Below are 19,712 nucleotides of genomic sequence, written 5' to 3' on the forward strand. Positions count from 1 at the left end.
GATGTCTCCGGAATGCGGATTTAGCAGGTAAGGACTCTTCTTTACCCTTTTCTCTTCTCTTCTCTCTTTGCAGGTGTTCCAGGATGCTGGCAGGAGTGGCAGAAGACAGAATGCAGGAGCAAACACGGTGAGCGTCCAGCTGCTAGATGCAGGACAACACGAAGCGTGAGTTGCTGCTTGGGCGTGGCTTAAATAGCCTTCAAAGTAGTTCCAGGTATGTATCCTTCCTCTCAGGTATGTATTCCTCCCCGGACCACACCCCTGTGGTTAAGTAGTTCCAAAGATAAAGTAGTCCCATTCAGGCCTCAGAAGGCCTGGATGTTGCAGCATGGTCTGCATCAGGTAAGTTAACACTAAGCACCTTTAACACAAAGTCCCCTTTTATGAGCCTGGCGCCTATGGCGCCAGGACTGTGGCCCGATATGAGCCTGGCGCCAAAGGCGCCAGGACTGAGTCCAAAGAGCCCCTACTTGAGGCTGTTGTGACTTCCCTTGAAGACATGATGTCTGCCTCTGGGGTAGCTGGGTCTTGTCTGGCACCTTGGAGGTAGGCATCATGACAACTGCTGAATGGAGACACACTTATGTGGATTGCAGGGGGGCGGCCTGCTTCAAGAGGAGGCGGCCTGGCTGGAGACACGGGGTCTGAGGAGGCCATGTGACCGATGGCCCCTTGGCGTGAGATACCTTTTGAAGTGTACATGTAGTTTGGCACCTTGGCCTTTCGCGCCCCTGACAGCCCCCCATGCCAGCGCGCATCCACCGCCGCGAACCGCCTTTATATCAATATATAGTATATAGTCTTTAAATCAATGATAATATATTGTTGCTTATCAATAACAAATGCCACATACCGGAGATTCTTGTGACCACACACCCACACTTCAACCGGTGTATTATAGTGGTCAAGACCCAAGGCCTGTATAATCTAATGGTAATTGTTAGTATAGACATATGTGTGACTTTTATAGAGACATAACCCACTGAAAGACTTTGAACAAGTGTTATTTAGTGCATGCATTATCGAGAATATGCTATGTTAGCTTGGATAGATAGTGACCACCCTGCTTCACAGCGACCAGACCTTCACCCATTCGGAGCACAGATGTCAGAGGTCCATCCTTGAATGGAGACACATTTGATTCATTTAAAAAATCGAAACAACCGTTGTTAAAATATATGTGGTTTTATTTTGTATCTTATTTTGATGACACAAAAATACAAGACTTTAAACGTTGTACAGTTCAGGTTGCAGCACAGCGAGAGAAAATCCCCTGCACCTACCGCTGTCATTCGGGAACGTTTCTCTAATGGCACGAACGGCACAGGCGGGTATCACTCTTCTAACGCGGTGCCCAAGCCTCCCAGGGAGCCACCATGTAAAGGAACGATAGGCCACCAGCCTTTACCACCTGTGAAAAGGAATGAAACAAACTGTTTTTAAATGACCAAGATAAGTTTAATAAACGTTTGTTGTCAATGACAATTCTTGTAACTAATGGCATTCTGCACGGACAAATGCTATCTAGACAATGCACACTATTGAACGACTTACATGCGTTACAATGATATGTAGATGTAATTTTGGATATAGTAGAAGAACATGAAATAGGAGTGGCATGACAAGCAGAGTATACTTACTCGTTACTTGGATTACGAGGACGAACAGTTGCGCGAAGTTCGTGCATAAGCACCATCATTATTCTCAACACGGCCCGTGTGAGGCAGGCTGCCCTGAAGTCTGGCAGCTCGGTGATGCATTGCGGTCGTGGCTCGCCTTCCGAAATGTAGGCCAGGCATCCCGAGTTTTCTCGGCAGCAGCAGTTCTCGTCCTCAGTTGGCATTAGCTTGCACCGATTGCATGTGCACCAGGTAGAGACGCTGTCCATTCGACTAGGCCCAGGCTCTTCATCTGTTGATTCGTCCTGCCAACTGCCGTCCGACTCCCCATCGTTTTCGCATGCTTCCCTTTCCAGTAGTTCCTCCTCGGTATACTCGGGCTCATACATGTAGGGCATTATTGTAGCCATTGTGTGTTAAACAAACTAAAATAATTTATAGCGGTCGTACTGGTATCTGTTCACACGGGCTACAAGCGGCGAAGGTAGCTGACCAGAGCACTGAAACGATTCACAGAATAAAATGTAACACAGAGAGGAATGGAATCGAAAATCTGCTGCTGTGTGTTGTGAAACGGTCTGTTTATACTTATTGAGGAAAGAGGCGTCCTGCCATTTCCATGGCGACACGTCATTAGCTGAAGCGCAGCGAATGTTGACACGAGACGTGCTTTGGCGTTGGGAAATAGGAGGTTCGAGTCTGCTGATGACAGGCTCAGGGGCGGGGGAATTGATTTAGTGCCGCAAAAGCAGGTCAGCCAGGGCGATGGGGGAAAAGATAGGATTATCAGAAAATGGCGGCTCCCTGGTGCTTGTTTTCGCGTGCGTTTAATGGACGAAAACCCGGGTAAAGTCCATAGGAAAGTTTTCTAAAATCGAGCCAATTAGGCTTCAAAAAAACATGGCCGACCTGTAGGGACAATAAAAATGTTTACTAGACCATGCCTTTAAGGCGCCTGAAAGTCTGGGTAGGCAGGATGTGAGGGAGGGATCTTAGGACCCCTGCCATGGGTTCCCTTGGTAACCCAAGTCGTACTCCTCTTTGATTGGCTGTGTGACTGTCCTTGCCAGGACAGCCACCCTGCTGTGTGATTGACAGCCAGGCTGTATGAATGGGGGGAAAACTGCATAAAAGCAGGTCTCTGGGACTGGAAAGGAGAGTCGCCATGGAACGAAAGAAACAACGAAGAGCTGACAGAATAGGACCCCTGCAATTACTGAACCGCCCGGTGAAGCCCTGCTGCAGGTCCGAATCTTCAGAACCCAACGACAGAGAAGATCCTCCAGGAGTCTTCTTCCCTTGAGCTGGTGGGACCAACCAGTTTGCCCAAACTTCAAGCCAGGACCCCTCCTCTGGACGAATTCACTGTATAGAGCTACAGTGGGCCGGATAGGCAGGAAGGTCGGACCCTGCTTGGGTTTTAAGGAGCGTGCCTTTTATTTGTTGCTTTGCTCTGCTGCTGGTTTCTTCCCTGGGTAGTGCAGGACACTCCAGTCTTCCTCCTTCTTGTCAATCCGACAGTCGCTTCAGGAACCGTGATCCTTCAGGAACTGCCAGGAACGTCCAGCTTCTTCTCTGTTTTAAGGTACTGTGCAAACCCAGTTGCTCGTTTAGTTCAACCACGGTGAAAGTGTTTGAAATCTTTCTTCAATCTGAGGTCTTGTTCTTCTCTTCTCTTTGAACTAACTTTTCTGCCAACCAACCTCGTCCGGAACCCGTGGCACAAATTTTACCGCGAACTACCCTGAACCGTGTGATCTTGAGCAAAAGTCTTTGACCTAATGACTTTGGCCCTAAGCCTTTTTTACCTGATTCTATCTTTGTAGTTCCTCTTGCTCAATTGCCCTGAGTACTTACGTGTTGGTATGGTTCCATTTTTATTAACTTTGTCTTTCCCTCCCTTTTAAATTGCTGGAGTGCCATTTTGCTCCCACTTCATTTTGTGAGCTTAACTTTTCTGGAACTTATTGGGAGTGGTGTGGTGTATTAAGAGTGTGATTTTTTTTAAACTGCTTTTATAATAGTGAAATGTTATACAACTGAATAGTAAAATAAATTTATATTCTTTTACTTGAAAACCTTGAGTCGGTGTTTGTTTGAATCATAGTAATTGCTGTCTTTTGTGTAACTATTTGATAGTGATCACTTACTCTTGAGATAAGTCTGGCTGCTCAGCCATCGCTACCACTTTAACTGTGTAGTACAGGCTTGTACCAAAGGTGAATTTGTACTGGCACTTGTAGTCTTAATTGTGTGTGGTGTTCCCAAAGGGTACTGCATATAATTCTGCCCAGCAATTAGTCATGCAGTAGCCGAGCTTAACTTTCTAGAGACACTTTATAGGGAAACAACCGCTTTTAAGGTCCAATCCCTAATTATATATAAAAAAGTCAGTTCGGTGTGGATTCAAAGTCTAAAGAAGCAGCAGAACAGCAAAAGTTCCTTAGGATACAAACCAAGGGGGGGTCTGGGAATCGCTCTACCAGTACGAACACAGCCCAATGGCCTGTTCTTGGGTGAATAACCCCTAGGAGAGAGACTACCAAGTATTCGGCTCCCTGTCCCTTTCACAGAGAAGAAACTTCCCCGCATATCAGTCTTTGTCCTGCCCAGGGGCAGTCCAGCACCGAAATACTAGGCAATTCTCGTCTGAACAAGAGTACCAACAGCAACCCCATACACGTGTTTCAGCCCTGTTGGGCATCATCAGTCAGGTGAGGTGAGGCTGTGTCTCTCAAAGAAAAGTGAGCAAGGGGTCCACGTCTGGATCACCCTTTTAACTTAGGGTGAAACCCAAAGTTAATTTATGCAAAACAAGGGTGGGGTCTGGTTCCTTAGGATACGTTTAGTGTCTAGTAAAAGTTACTTGAAAAATTAACACAACAATAGAGACCCTGCAAAACGATTTACTAAAGGGGACACAAGCCAACAGCATGTGTCTGAGGTTGGAGTGGACATCTCTTCACGCACTCCAACACTTTGGAGCGACTTCTTGGTTCTAGGTAAGCAATACCTTTCACCCCACAGTACCTTAGGTTCGAAGAAATGCTCGTAGCTGGATTCTCCTCTCGACAGCAGCTACGGACCCGCTCTTCCGATTCATCGGTCTGGTGACAAAAGGAAGAACTCTGAAGGGGATGCCTCTGCAGCAGTCACGAGAGAGGACCCTTGATATTTTATTTGTATCGCGCCCGTACACCAGTGTTTCAGAGCATGACAGGACAAGGGAGGGGGATAGGGAGAATACAACAACAATCTTACTAGGCCCAGTGACATTGAGAACGTGCAAGTGCAGGGAAGGGGGAAAGTGCATTGGGTTGAGGGGGAGAAGTGGAAAGTGCTGAGCAAAGGAATTAAACAGTGGTTGTGTAGCCAACAAGTGGCAAGTGCTAGGTTTAGTGTGGATCTCCACGTAGCAGCTCTGCAGATGTCCAGCAGGAGCCCACCAGACAGGAACGCTGACTTTGCAGTGATTGCTGTGGCGGAGTGGGCTCTTGGACGGCCAGGCAGCGGTCGGTTTGCCAACCGATGACTGCATGATGCAGCCAGGGAGCCACCTGGAGATGGAAGCCTTGGAAAAGCCTTCCCATGGTTCACAGGACCAAAGTTCACGAACAGTTGAGATGTCTTCCGAAAACTCTGTGTGTGCCACGTAGATCTTCCGAGCACGAGCAACCTCCACCGACTGCTAGCGCCTTTCAGCTGGTGATGAAGGCTTTGGAAAAAACAATGGTAACATCAAAGATTTGTTGAGGTGGAATTCCAACTGAACCTGTGGCATAAACGAGGGGTGCGTCCACAGCACAACCCTAAACTCATATGATAAGGCTGTTTGCAGGATAGGGCCTGGATCTCACCTACCCTCCTGGCAGAGGTGATGGCCACAAGGAAAGCAGTCTTCCACGAGAGGCACTTGAGAGTTGCCTGATGCATAGGCTCAAAAGAGACTCCCATGAGCCTCGTCAGCACCATGTTGATTTCCCAGGGCAGGATCCTTCACCGGCGGAAAAGATCGAAACAGTCCTTTGAGGAACTCGTGGATGAGACGGTGGGACCAAAGAGATCTTCCTGGAAACCTGGTATAGCGGGAGATGGCTGCCAGATGTACCTTAATAGAGGCATGCGCCAGTCCCGCCTTGACCAAGGACAACCAGTATGGAAGGATCTGTGGGGCTGTGACCCTCAGAGGGGTGATCTTCTGCGACCAACACCATGTAGAGCAACACTTTCACTTATGACCTTAGCACTTGTCGACGACGCTCTGGCCTTTGCAAGGACCTCCCTGCAGTCCGCTGGCCACTATTATCCTCCAAGCTCTAAGGCTTCAGCAGCCAAGTACTCAGGTTGAGGGATCCTATGTCGAGATGCATGATTGCGCCTCCTTCTCTGGTGACTAGATCCGCGGCCACCAGCAGCTGTACCGGAGGCGACACTGACAGGCTGACAAGGTCCAGTTAAACAAATCTACCTCGGCAATGTTTGAATTGATTGACTTGCAGCAGTAGGCAACCGAGGAACGCGGACAGAAACAAGGCATCCCAAAGGAAGAACGCGTCCTCATGCTCCCCGGTTGGTGGAATCTGCTGGCATATTTCTGGCATTTCGAGTTTGCCGCTGTCGCAAACAGATCGATCTGGAGCCTGCCCCACTTGATGAAGATTAGGTCCACCAGGTCCTGCAGAAGTTCCCACTCGTGGCAGTAGCACAACTACCTGCTGAGGGAATCTGCAATGGTGTTCTGGACTCCTGCCAGGTGAAACGGAATGAGGAACATCAGATGGGCGACGGCCCAGTGCCACAAGTCCTGCACCTCTCTGGAGAGCGCTGGGGTTGGGTGACCCCCCTCCTTCCTGATGTAGAACATTGTGGTGGTCTTGTCTGTGAAGATCTTCACCACTTTGCCCTTGAGGGACGGAAGGAACGTCTTGAGGGTCCAAATCTCTGCCCGCAGCTCCAGGACATTGATGTTGAGATCCCTCTCCTCCACCAGCCGTAGACCTCTGGCATGGGACGTCCGGTGTGGGCTCCTCAGCCCTCCAACGAAGCGTCCATGGTGACTGTATCCTTGTATGGGGGTTCTGAAAACCTGTGCCCCGCTGATGTTGGAGCATACGCCCCCCCCCACCTTATTGCTCGACGGAACAATCTTGTCTGTGAAGCTTCCCGACGCCTGGATCCAGTGAGCGTACAGGAACTGCTGAAGGGGGTCGCATCTGCAACCTGCAGAGCCAAATCGGGTAAATGCATGCCATCATGCTGAGCAGCTTGATGGCCCACACTGTGGTGCTCTTTGGTGCCAACAGCCGTTGCACCTTGCCCAGCAGGGCCACTATCCCCTCTTCTGAGGGAGTCCCCAGGCAGGAGACAGGTTTGAGTCTGGCCCCCAGGAACAGCACATTGTGCAATAGTTTCAAGCAGAACTTTGGATAGTTGGCTGAGAACCCCAGATCCGTCAGCAGCCGGAAGGTCCTCTCCGTGTGTTCGACGGCCAGTTTCCTTGACTTGGCCCGATGAGCCAGTCGTCGAGGTGCGGGTACACATGTATCCCCTGTAGACGCAAATGGGTCCACACTAATGCCAGGCACTTCGTAAACACCCTGGGCGCCGACTTCAGTCCGAAGGGAAGGGCCTTGAATTGATGGTGCTTTCCCTGCACTATGAAGCACAGGAATTTCCGATGCTTATTGTGAATGGGGATGTGGAAAGATGCATCCTCTAGATCCAACAACAAGAAGTCTCTTCTTCCATTTGGCTGAGCCCATGCTGCAACGTGACCATCCGGAGTTTCTGGGACTTGAGCTATTTGTTGAGGCGCCGCAGGTCTAGAATGGGCCTCCAGCCGTCGATCTTCTTTACCATGAAGTATCTGGAGTAGACTCCCGAGCCCTGCAGTCACTTTGGAACAAGCTCTGTCGCCCCTTTTCATATCACTGCCCGTACCTCTTGCAGGAGCTGAGGCATGTGCAGCACTTTCCGGGCCACTGGAGGTATCCGCGGACACTTTTGCTGGAACTCTAGAGTGTTCGTGGGCAAGAGTGTCCAACACCCATCGATCAGTGGAGATCTTCCACTCGCTGACGTAGCACGCCAGCTGTCCTCCCACTGGGGTGCATGGGAGGGGGCCTGACATCCTGGCCGGTTCAGTACTGCTTTGGGCCCTGCATGCCTCCTTGGGTGCGATGTCTGCCACCTCCACCGAAAGCCTTGGAGTGGCCTGTAGGCCTCCTGGGTCGTGGACTGGGAGAGCTGACTGGTTGAGGAGCCTCCACCAAAACCTTTTGTCGATCTGCCCAACTTTCCTCCGGAGGAGCGAAAGGAAGAGCGGTGCTGTTGGCGTACCCAGGGCATGAGCTGTCTGTCTTAAAGGCCTGCATGGACTTGTCGACAGCCTTCAAGAAGAGGTTGTCCCCGAAGGGCATGTCCAGTACCCACGTCTGGATCTCCTGATAATTGGTGGCCTTCAGCCGTCCTCGACGACTGAGGCATACACTGTTCCCCATTCTATTGGTTTGAGTCCCGACCCTGGTTTCTCTTCTTGGCCCACTTGGTTCACTGCCCTGTCAAGTACTGCCATGAGGAAGATGATTCGTACTCTCTTGGTTTGGGTCACTAACCCGGGATGCTCTCTCCTCTTAATGTCCCCTTGGCTGCCTCACTTGCCAAGGACCCGTATGAGTGGTATAGTCTGGCTTGTTATGTGCATACAGGGTCTTTGCCTCCTGCACCTTCCAGCCCCTTAAGTTCCCCAAAGTACTCCTGTTACCTTCTTTGTTCCCGAGATGCATGGCCGGTTCTTCCTGTGTCCCCTCTTCTACTCTGTATGCTGCGTGGACATCTGTGTCGTGGTTCCTTCACTTTGTGGCTCTCCTGCTCGGTCCTTGGAGCGACAGTATGGATGCTGCCTCTTGCGTTCATGTCAGTCTGCCACCGTCCTGTTAACATCTGCACATTGTTGGGGCAAATGAGTCCTGTTGTCCTCTTGACTCTGCGAGTGGACTGCTCTCAGCTCCATCCTGGCTTTCTGTCTCATTCGTGCTTGCCGGTCTCTCGTCCTGCTTGGCTTTCTCTGTTAGGTAGTGCTGCTTTGGTTTTTACTTCGTAGAAGGAATCCTGCAACCCCGAAATCTATACTGCTGCAGTTTTTTCCTGGTATTGCTCTTCAATGTTACTGTGTCCCACCTCGTCCCGGTACTTGGATTACCTATGTTCCTGATGCTCCTCTTCGTCTCGGTACTTTCCACAACCTTGAGGTTAGCTGCTTTATAACGGTACATAGGTCTGTTGTCTAGAAAGGAGTTGGCAGAAGAAGAGGCGTGTGTGGGGGTGGGGTCTGGTTTTCTCATAAAGGCTATGCCCTAGAATGTCGTCCTGTATCATACCACCCCCAAGGGGACTATCTGGTAGCAGCCTCATCTCCCTGGCCATATGGAAAGGGGCTCCCTCCCACGGAGGAGTGTTGAAAACCAAAGGATAGTTACTTAGTTCAATTGGGGATAACTAATTTACACACTCAAACTCGCACCTTCACACTTTCACCTTCACCCTCGCACCTTCACACGGCAAGTGAGTGACCTTTTAAGGAAGGCTAAACTACAGTATGGCCAAAGAACAAGCTGAAATCTCAAGCCACAGACATTTTAGGACACAGGCCACATTTAATAGCCATATGCGGTGAACTCTAATGTGCACACCAACAACAATGCAAAAACAGCAAAAGTGTAACTGCTGCCTCCAGCTTGTATTTAGGCACATATTAAAGTAACCAAAAATCCCATTTCCAAAAAGCTAGGGTGATACTAAATGATACCCTCTGTAAGGTGCTGTGTGCAATGTTAAAAATACAAGAAGTCAAATTGGAAACAAAAGGTTCCCAGTAGTGGTAGTCAGAAGGACTGATAATTTTCCCATCTAACATGAAGGCAAATGAAGTGAAGTTGATGAGCTTACTTCCCTTCAAAATAGACAGGAATGGATCAAAAATAGAGCAAACAGAATGGGGTTCCATAGGAAACTATGGAGGGAAAGATACAAAAGAATGTTTCTGAACAGTAACTTCTTCAAACTCTGATAAATGAATTATATCAATATTTTGAAAAGTTATTTTACCATGTCACTTACCTGAATAGTGTGCAGTTAGTTGTTTTGCCTAACTTCATTCTATAGAATATTTTCTATGATTGATTCTGTGGCCCTTTCCTTATTGTGTGATAAGCTGAAGTGTATTTACTGTATCTTTATATCTGCTCATCTCCTGTAGTGTTGCCTTGATTCTAAGTAGGATATCCTCTTGTCACTAGTGATGGAGCGTAACATAAATCTTGCTAACGTTTAATATCCCATAATTCTTCTGGCTCAAGCAAGTCCTTTTGATTAATTTGTACAAGATGCTTGATAGGGTTAGCCTTAAGATGTAATCCTTGTGCAATCAGTGTTCTGTAAAAACAGTACTCCTTCGTTTAGTTATACCGAGAAAGTAGTGTGGTGGTCCCCATTTTCCTTCCCTACACTCCAACATGCTCTGTATTCCATGCAGTGTTTTGCACGATCTTCATGATAGGTCATCTAATTGCCTTGGCCTTTAGGGATAATAACTTTTAGATTCCCCTTTGAACATGAGTGATGACTCATTTTCACTTTTATTTTTGTTAGGCTGTTCCTGTCAATGGATCCTGCACATGGTGAGATATCCAGAGCCATGAGAAACCGCGGAGTTGAAATTTACATTCCTGGTGATGATGATGGGAATGAGTTGGACCAATTAGATTTGAAGATGCTGCTGCATGGCTTGGGCCTGGTTGGGGATCCTGTTTGTGAGAAACTGCTGGCTGTGCACACAGAAACCAAAGAAAGTGTAGTAGGTAAGCGGTCTGTCCAGTTTCATGGACACCTGTTTTAGTGCCATCATGCAATGTTTTTTTATAACACTGGAACTTTATCACATCTTTGAAGTGACTGATCCTTATTGTTGGATACACCAGGGATCTCATTCGGACACTTCAAGAACCATTCCGATTTGGGGATTTCTTTTTTTCTTGTTTTTTTAGTTTCTTTCCTTCCAGAAATATTTCTCTAGAGATGAAAATAAGGCATCCAGATTTGTCAGTTTCTCCTTTATATTGGCAGCCACCTTCACCTTGTCGGTTCCTCGATTTCTCTGGAATCCTAGATTGTCACATCACCTTGTGCTTTATTTCCAGTGTGACAACCCCAAGCTCATCCACATCTTCTTCTACACCCCTTTCAATGTATTGGCTTTCTCCTGAAGATCCCTCATTAGATAGATATCCCCTACTAGCTTCATCTGCTCGAAAAATACTTTGCAGATGGTATAGTGTACCACGACTCAGTCATTGATCAGCACTGACTCAGTGCTTGATAGTCTACTTTGGATGTGACGTTGGGTGTCGTGTATATATACTGCGTCAATATGCCCCGTACCTCTTTTATCTGTGCTCGGCACGCTGTGAGGATGCTAGCAATCTTTGAATTTCCTTAAATCGTCTAGACAAAAATTCTGTCATTGCAAGCTGCCATGGCCGCGCCTCGGATTTCAGGCTTCAAGCACTGCTCCGAATGCGGCTCCAAGATGTCAGTTGCCGGCCCACATAACATATTTGTGTGGTGCCTCGGCACTGGTCACAACACTGAGGGGTGCTCATCCTGCGGCAAAATGAACCCCAAGTCCCTTCGGGATTGGGCAGCCAAGCTTGCGTTGGACCGACTGCCGTCCAAGTCACAAGCACAGTCGTCCATTTGGTCTTCGGCGGCCAAAATGGAGGGCCCCACACCTAAGAAAGAGGGTAGGCACCAGCACAAGGCGAAGAAGAGATCCCACTCTGCAAGCCACTTGTCATCCTCGCATAAAAAGAAAAGGTGTCACCGACGTGACTGAGTTCTTATCGGAATGCGCCAAGTCATCGGCGGGGCCGTCTTCTAGTCAGGAATGGGAGAACTTTAAGTCCCAAATGTTGGACATGCTTGAAGGTAGCTGTGGTTGCAGACCAGCCCTTAAAACGTTAGGCCTTGGTAGCTCCAGTGGTGCCCGTTGATTCCAGCCCAAGAGTTGCACCGATTCAGAAATATGCCATTCAATTCGCCTATAGCCGACCCAGTCACCTCCTTATGGCAACTGCCCTGCTCCATTCCCCCAGTGAATTCCAACCTGACTAGCAAGTATGGGATGGCAAGAGGAGAACCTCTTTTTCTCTCCCCTCACCCTCTACTCTCACCCGACACCAGAGGGTTTGATTGTTCAGGCGGCCACGGTCTCCGCCAGGGCGGCTTCTTACACGTCCAATTTACCTGCTTACAGGCAGGACACGTAAGTGGATACCTTAGCAAATAATGTTTTCTCCTCTGGCAGCATGGCTTTAAAGGCCACTAATGTCTTTTCTGACTTTGCGAAATATTGGTTTGGACTGTGGAAATCAGTTGATCATGCAGCTCAGTACGTCCCCGAAGTGGAGTTGCAGGATGGTTTCTTGCAACTGGTGGCTGGTGGGAAGCAGGTGGCCACCAGTCCATGCAAGCGGGCTTGGACGTGGCGGACTGTGTTGGGCGAGCAATGCCTTTTGCTATGGTCCTTACGAGGCAGGCCTATCTGCGCTTCTCGGGGTTCTCCCCCAGTGTCCAGAGTAAACTGTTGGACATGGGGAGAATCTCTTCGGCCCAAAGGCTGATGACTCATTGGAGGAATTCAGGGCGTCCAAGCTTGCCGCAAATTCGATAGGCCTAGCTGCGCAAAAAACGGCCAAACCTGCCTTCAGTTTTGCTTCGAGGGGAAGAGGTTACAGGCGCTACGTCCCTTATGGCAGGATTACTCGGCTCCCTCAAGCCAGGTAGGACCAGAGAAGTTTCTCACGCTCCGGAAGGGGCCACGGGCAGGGCGGCCTCTAGAGGTCAGCAGCAGCAGCTCCATCCTCAAAGCCGGTTTGATTACCCTGAAACGACTCACTGGTTGAAGGACAGCTGTCCGAGCATTGGCACCAATGGCAGGGCAGTACCTCCGACGCCAGGGCCTTGCAGTGGGGGTATTGTCTGCCCTTCCTAAGGAAACCTCCGGACAGACTCCTACCACCTCCTTGTCAGTCCACACATAATACCTATACCAAAAATAAACTCTATTGCAAGGGGCTAGGAGTGCTCCTCATTGCATGACAGCGCTATTCAATAGCCTGTAAGGTAGCTCTGTAGTTTAAGGGCCTGCTGCTAACATCTGTGCGATCTGCAGGTTTCAATTTCTGCTAAGAAAACTCAGCCTTTCATCTTTCCAAGGTTGTAAAATGACTAACAAGTTCCGTTAGGTTAAAACAAGGGTTCTGATGTTTGTTAATCTGCTTAGATTCACATGCTCTGCATATAGTCCGACATCTAATGGTAATCGCACAGTATTGCATCTTTCTTTGGTGGATCGAAAGGGGGCGTCGACATGGGCGTTGCCTGTAACACTATCCCTAACGTGACGTGTCGTGTCCCTAAAATCCCTCACGCGTCTGGGTCCCTCATATTGGGGTTTTTCCGCCCAACTACTTGGTTGCCTTATGCGGAGCTCGAACGATATATTGCAAATTCATAATTTCGTTGTCCCACGACGATGGTCGTCTAGTCTAAGACTTTCATCTTCGGCTGCTTTGTGGACCCCTTCGCCGAAGACGTCTACGGCTTTCGGCTACTGGTGCATCGGCCAACGCTGTCGATGGCAGGGCAATGGCCCTCAGGCCAGGCCTATACAGTAGAGAGAGTGGGACCCTGCAGTTTGATTCACTGAGAATGCATTTCCTTTTCCCCTCCTTTCCCTATCTGGTCTGCCTACCACCTGTTAACTCTGCTATGTAGAGGACTCCTTTTAAATTGTGTCTGCCTTGTAACGGAAAATACCCTTGGAAGGACACCCATAATGATTGCAATTGGTGCTTACCTCGCGGTTACGACGAGCAGTCCTGCAAGTCTTGCAAACTTTTCCATCCACAGATGCTAAAGGATAGGCAAATGAAACGGTGGGCGGCCATCACAATGCAGGCCGAATGTGGTTCCCCCCCGTAGGCGCCATCGCCGACAGCGATGATTGTAGCTGCGGGCATAGATCCGATGTGGAGTCCATAGACCTTTTTCTGAAAAACCTTCTGGTTCCCAGTTGCCCGTGCCCGGACAGGCAGGCCACTGGCACTGCTATGGGGAGATCACAGCTCGGTGACAGGGGCACACCCGCACAATCGAAGGCTAAACATTCAACCCCACGGCTTGCTCAACGGATACGTCGAGGAAGCCTCAGGCGCCAACAGGTCTGCCAAAGGTTTCAACGGCACCTACCGATCCTCCCGATCGGACGCACGCCCCGCATCTGTCGTCATGGCATGCGTCTGGGCATTCCACACATAAGGGCGTCTCTTCTAAAATAACACAAGCGCCGACACAACATCTAAGAGCGCGTCCGCCCGAAAGGTTTCGGCAGAACCGAAAAACACGACGACGCCTACATGCCCGTCAAAATCTCCCTCTTCCCCCGGAGCTACGCAAGAGTCTTGCAGCTTTTGTTTCAGCGGCGAACAGACCAAGAAGGCACAGCCTCTCTTTGAGCGGAGTATTCAGAAGGGTCCCAGCTCCTCTCTAAGACTGTCTGAGTCCTGTCTTTCTAAGGACCCCTGTCCTCCTGGAGAGCCTTTCCCCCTCCTGATCCCTCTGGTTCATCTCTGTGGACCAGAGTGAGGTCTGAGAGCTATATGAACACACTTTCACAGTTTGTAGACTCCACAGAAAGGTTTATAACCCCTAAGAGACCTAGGGAGGAAGATACCTGCTCTAGTTTACCGAAGGTGCAAAAGCTTTCAAGCCATAATCCACCGGAAGTAGTATTTGCGTCCACGTAACCTGAACAGGTCTATTTTGATCCCTAAGCAAGGAAGACTATCCTTCTGAGCACGACACACCTGACCAGTACCCAGATTGGTGCTGCGATCCTCAGAGGTACTCTGCCTTTCCTCTCCTTCCCTCAGAAGCTCACTGTCTCCCAACCTCTGGTTCTCTCTAGGTTGGATCATTGTAACAGCCTCTTTCTAAATCTACCTGCCTCTACTCTCTGCCCTCTGCAACTAATCCAGAACAGGACTGCAAGACTTGTCCTTGGCCTCAAGCCCTGGGATCGTATTTCTCCAACTCTGAAATCTCTCCATTGGCTCCCAGTGGATGCAAGGATTAAATTCAAAACCCTCTGCATTGTTCACATGGCTTTCTGGATCCAAAATATCTCGAGCTATCACTCCGCAAATGCCTCCCCTCTCGAGCTCGTCACTCCTCTCCCTCTAACTCCCTCAGGGTAAGTCGTTTTTCAAAGAAACACGCTGGGGGTAGATCTCCGTCTTCGTCTGGGGGACTCCCTCTGGAACAGCCTTCCTGCCACTCTAAAATTTGAGGATAACCATTTCTGGTTCCGGAAACACTTCAAGACCTTCCTCTTTGCTTCTGCCTTTGCTCCCCCTCTCCCCTTCTGATCTGTTCTCTCTTGGCACTGGGCACCTGGCCACCCTCTCTTCTCCGGGCCCAGGTACCTGCTACCCCTGCCACCCTCCCGCACTGCCTCCGGGCCAACCCTTGCACTGGTCTGTATAAGTACCCATACAGCACCCCCACCCTTTTTCTTCCTGCACTTCTTAAGACCTACCCTGTCTGCTGCCACTTTTCTGGCTGCACTACCACCGTTTGTTGCCTTTATTATTATTCATCTGTTTCTCCTTTGCTCTGCACTTTCCACTTCTCCCCCCCCTGCCATGCACTTGCACGTTCTCAATGTCACTGGGCCTAGTAAGATCGTTGTTTTGTTCTCCCTTGTTCCCCTCCCTTGTCGCGCTGTGAACACTTTTGTACAAGCGAGATAGAATTAAAATATCAATTCAAACAGCCAGTAGAGGAAGCACCTTGGTTTTCCCCACTCGTACTCCTGACCCAGACACCATTTGTCTGGATCCTCCCTCCTCGCTCTACAGAGGCAGGCATCGCCTATTGACGATCAGATGGCTTTTAATGCAATCCTGAAAAGGGCTGCATACCTTTTCCAATTTGCCCCGCAGGAAGCTGTTCAAGACACTGCCTTTGTTGAGGACATTCTGAAGGAGAAATCCCCCACAAGTCTGGCAATCCCCTTGTTAAATTCCATCGAAAGATGCCTCGCTCATTCTTTGCTGTCCCCTTCCCTTACAAGGGCTGTCAACCCTCGGGTGGAGAAACTGGTTCGCCCCTCTCCTTCTGACCCCATTGTACATCCGAGGGCATGCCAATCCAGACTCCATGGTTGTCGCTTGCACCAGGAAGAGGGCTGGGGTGCTACTATCTACTGCAGAAATGCCCCCCCAACCCCGACAAAGACCGCTAAAAATTGTACACCTTTGGCAAACGCCTAACCACTTCGGCAGTATATTCGACAAGCATTGCTAATAATTGAACCCTTCTTGCTAGTTATAGTGATGTGCAGTGGAAGCTGCTTCAGGAAGGCCTGAAAGAAGTCCCTGAACTGGTGCGATTACGCCCACTGGCGATTGTCTCGGAAGGAAAACAGGTGACCCACAACATACATTGGATGCAGCAGAGACGGCGGGGCAAACTTTGGCTCAAGGCACTCTTCTCAAAAGGGCCGCTGGCTTAAGAACTCAGGGTTTAAGCCGGAGACGCAGGCCTCTTTAATAAACAAACCGGTGGAAGACACAAATTTGTTTGGCAAGGCTGTTGTTGATGCCTTGGAGACGGTGAAGAGAAAGCACATGACTCTTAAGTCTCTTAATCAGATCACTGCAAGACCTTAACAACGGGGAGGAAACACTTGCTGTTCCTTTCGGGGGCAGTCTTTTTCCAGATCTCCACACAACCACTATGGCACAGGAGGTACTGCATAGTTCTCCGCATAATGCTCAGCTGGCACCAGCCAAAACCAGCAGAGGGGACAACGAAGAGACAAAGGTAGGGGCAGAAACTCCATCCCAAGAGGCTCCCCGGCCTCTGCTCCCTAATGACTCGCATGGGAGGGTGTCACTTCAGACCAGTGGGTGCTCAAGACAGTCGCACACCGTTATTGTAGCGAGTTCCACTGCCCACCTCAATACCATCCACCAAGACAAGACACCCGTCGCCCACACACTTGCAGATTCTGCTGGAAGAGGTGGAGATCCTTTCAGAAAAGGGCGCCATAGAGGTCCTCCCCATTCATCTGGTAAACAGGGGTATTTATTCAGTGTACTTCCTTGTACCCAAAAAGGATCTCACCATGCGCCCTGTGTTAGACTTGCGCCCAGCGAACAAATTTGTCAAGCGACAAAAGTTCAGAATGACAACATTGCAGGAAGTAATCCCTCTGTTGATGAAGGGGGATTATATGGCAACACTAGATATGAAAGATGCATACTTTCATATTTCAATGTTGCCAGCTCACAGAAAGTACCTAAGGTTCATGATGGAGGTTGCACACTATCAGTTCAAGGTTTTTCCCTTCGGCAGTGACTCAGCCCCAAAGGTATTTACGAAGGTACTGGCAGTAGTAGTGGCTCACCTGCGCAGGCAGTCTATCCTTACCTCAACGACTGGCTAATAACAGGGGTTCTGATGCTTGTTAATCTGCTTAGAATCGCATGCTGTGCATATGGTCCGACATCCAGTGGTAAACGTGGAGTATTGCATCTTGTGTTTCGGGGACCGAAAGGGGACGTCGGCATAGGCGTGTTTGTAACACTACACCTATCGTGACGTGTAGTGTACCCAAAATCCCTCACGCGCCGAGGTCCCTCAGATTGGGTTTTTTCCGCCCAGATAACTGGTCATCCTATATCTGAGCTCTTACATAAGAGATATTGTTTATCTTAAACCAACTTGTCGGTTATTCCCCCTTAAGTCATTTCGACGCAAGAACAACTTCGACGAAGATTGCGGCGGACTTGTCTACGGCGCCTGAGATCCGGCGCCTGAAGCATCCATGTGGCCGGGCTCTCCGGATGGCCTTCACAGTAGGGATTGTGGGGTCGGGGTGGCCATATTTCCGTTCCGTCTTTCCTCTTTCCCCCTCTTTACCTTCCAGGTCTGGTCATCTTTCCCTTTCGCTATGGAAAGGACTCCTTTTAGGTTCTGACCTAAGTGTAGGGCCAGATACCCGTGGAAGGACGAGCACAGGACGTGCAACTCCTTTCTCCCCTTAGATCATGACGAGAAGCGGTGTGCGGCTTGTAAACTCCTTTGGCCTAAGACCCTTAAGGAGCGCCGTCTAAAGCAGTGGGCCGCGTACAGTATGTCACGGTTGGAACACTCTTCCCCCACCGCCACACCCGCCGAAAGTGACTGGGGCACCTCCAATGACCAAACATCCGTTGCGGATGTGATCAACCTTGAGGCGGACACTTTTAGGTCGGCCACGCCTGCCCCCGACCCTTCAAGGCCTGACACTAGTCTTGCTTCAGGGACAACACCCGGCGACGGGTGCGTACAAAGAACGCATTACACTTAACAGACAACCCCACCACCTATTTCGACGAGTACGTCGAAAAAGGTGAAAGCGCCAGCAGGGCCATCGAAAATTCTGGCGGATTCCTCGGATCGTTGAGATCCAAAGCCTTCCCTGCATCCGCAGCAGCGTTTGACGACTGGGCATCCCAAAACAAACAAAGGCGCGACCCTTAAATCAAGTTTACACGTCGAAGCGCGGAATTTCGACGGTCCCGAAAGGCCTGGTAGGCCCAAAAACTACGACTAGGACTCAGGGCGAAAAACCTACCGCTAGGCCCTCTAACGCCGCGGTAGGCGGTAAATCTACCGATAGACCTTCAGGACCACTGACTCACGCCAATTCGGCGGAAAATAAACACAGTATAGCAAGAATTACTTCAGCGGTTGGGTTTATACCTATTCCGTCAAAACACGAGGCAGGCCGCGGACAAATCTATAGATACGACATGGTGCCCCGATTCTCCCGATACCTACGAGGAGAGTCGTGAGCCTCTTTCCAACACCCTGAGTGACAAATTCCGGCGTCAAGGGGCAGAAGACGACGGTTTCCACCCGTAGGCCCTTCTAGTTCCTCTTGGTGGACAAGAGAGAAATTTGAATGGTGCATGGATCATCTTGAAAAAATAATTAATTTTTCTGAACATCCTTCCCCGAAAAGATCTTGTGGAGAACCTAATCTTAAATCTGCTTCACATTTTCAAGATCTTCAGCCCTCAGTCCCCGTCCATCATGAAGATATCGTTCGAATGGATCCTTATCAGGACATTTATAGTGAAGATGAAAAACCTTCCTTCCTGCAGGGCTACAATGAGGACCAGGCGGCTGCCACAGACAATTGGGAAGAAACCCACCAAGTGGGGACGGACCCATGGAAATTCACCCAACAAGATCAGGACACTGATGTTCTGTGCCTGGATTCTCCTCCGTCCACCCCGGCTCACCAGGCCTCACCTGTAGATGACCAAATGGCCTTCAATGCCTTGTTAAGGAAGGCAGCAGATCACTTTCAAATCACTACTCAATAGTTGGTTCCTGAGCAGGACTTTGTAGAAGACATTCTCAAGGAGAAGGCCCCCTCTAGCCATTCCCCTCCTTAATTCTGTTAAGAGAAGATTGGCCCCCTCCCTGGTGTCACCAGCTCAGACCCGGGAAGTGAACCCAAGAGTAGAAAAATTATTTTGGCCAGCTCCTTTGGACCCTCAATACATTAAAGGGCACGCCACCCACGATTCCTTGGTAGTGACTACCACCCGTAAACGGGCAGGAGTACCCCTTGCTATGGGGGAGGCACCTGCGGATAGAGAATCCAAGAGGTTCTATGCCTTAGGTAAGCGGGTTACCTCGGCTGCCGTGAATAACACTACGCTGCTGGTGAGTTAGGCTGATGCTCAATGGAACCTAGTAGAGAAAGGTCTCCAGGAGGTCCCAGAGCCCGTTCGGTCCAAGCTTCTCACTATTGTGGCCGAAGGCAGGCAAGTGAACCAGAATGTAATAAAGAACACTCTGGACACGGCTGAAACACCAGGCAGGTCCCTGGCCCAGGGAACCTTACTTAAGATGCACGTTTTGCTTCGTACCTCAGGGTTTAAGCCTGAGACACAGGCCGCTCTCATCAAT

At 49.7% G+C, this 19,712-nt stretch overlaps 1 protein-coding gene across 3 annotated transcripts in view; it reads left to right on the forward strand.

Annotated features, from left to right (window-relative positions):
• MDN1 (midasin AAA ATPase 1) overlaps positions 1–19,712 on the forward strand; it is a 2,688,524-nt gene that overhangs the window by 1,292,509 nt on the left and 1,376,303 nt on the right. For all 3 annotated transcript variants that reach the window (XM_069606482.1, XM_069606484.1, XM_069606483.1), the window contains exon 46: positions 10,269–10,477. In XM_069606482.1, the coding sequence (XP_069462583.1) occupies positions 10,269–10,477 (209 nt within the window). The remainder of the gene's footprint in view (positions 1–10,268; positions 10,478–19,712) is intronic.

This window comes from Ambystoma mexicanum, chromosome 4p, assembly GCF_040938575.1.
Source record: "Ambystoma mexicanum isolate Mex_15411 chromosome 4p, UKY_AmexF1_1, whole genome shotgun sequence".
Classification (NCBI taxonomy): domain Eukaryota; kingdom Metazoa; phylum Chordata; class Amphibia; order Caudata; family Ambystomatidae; genus Ambystoma; species Ambystoma mexicanum.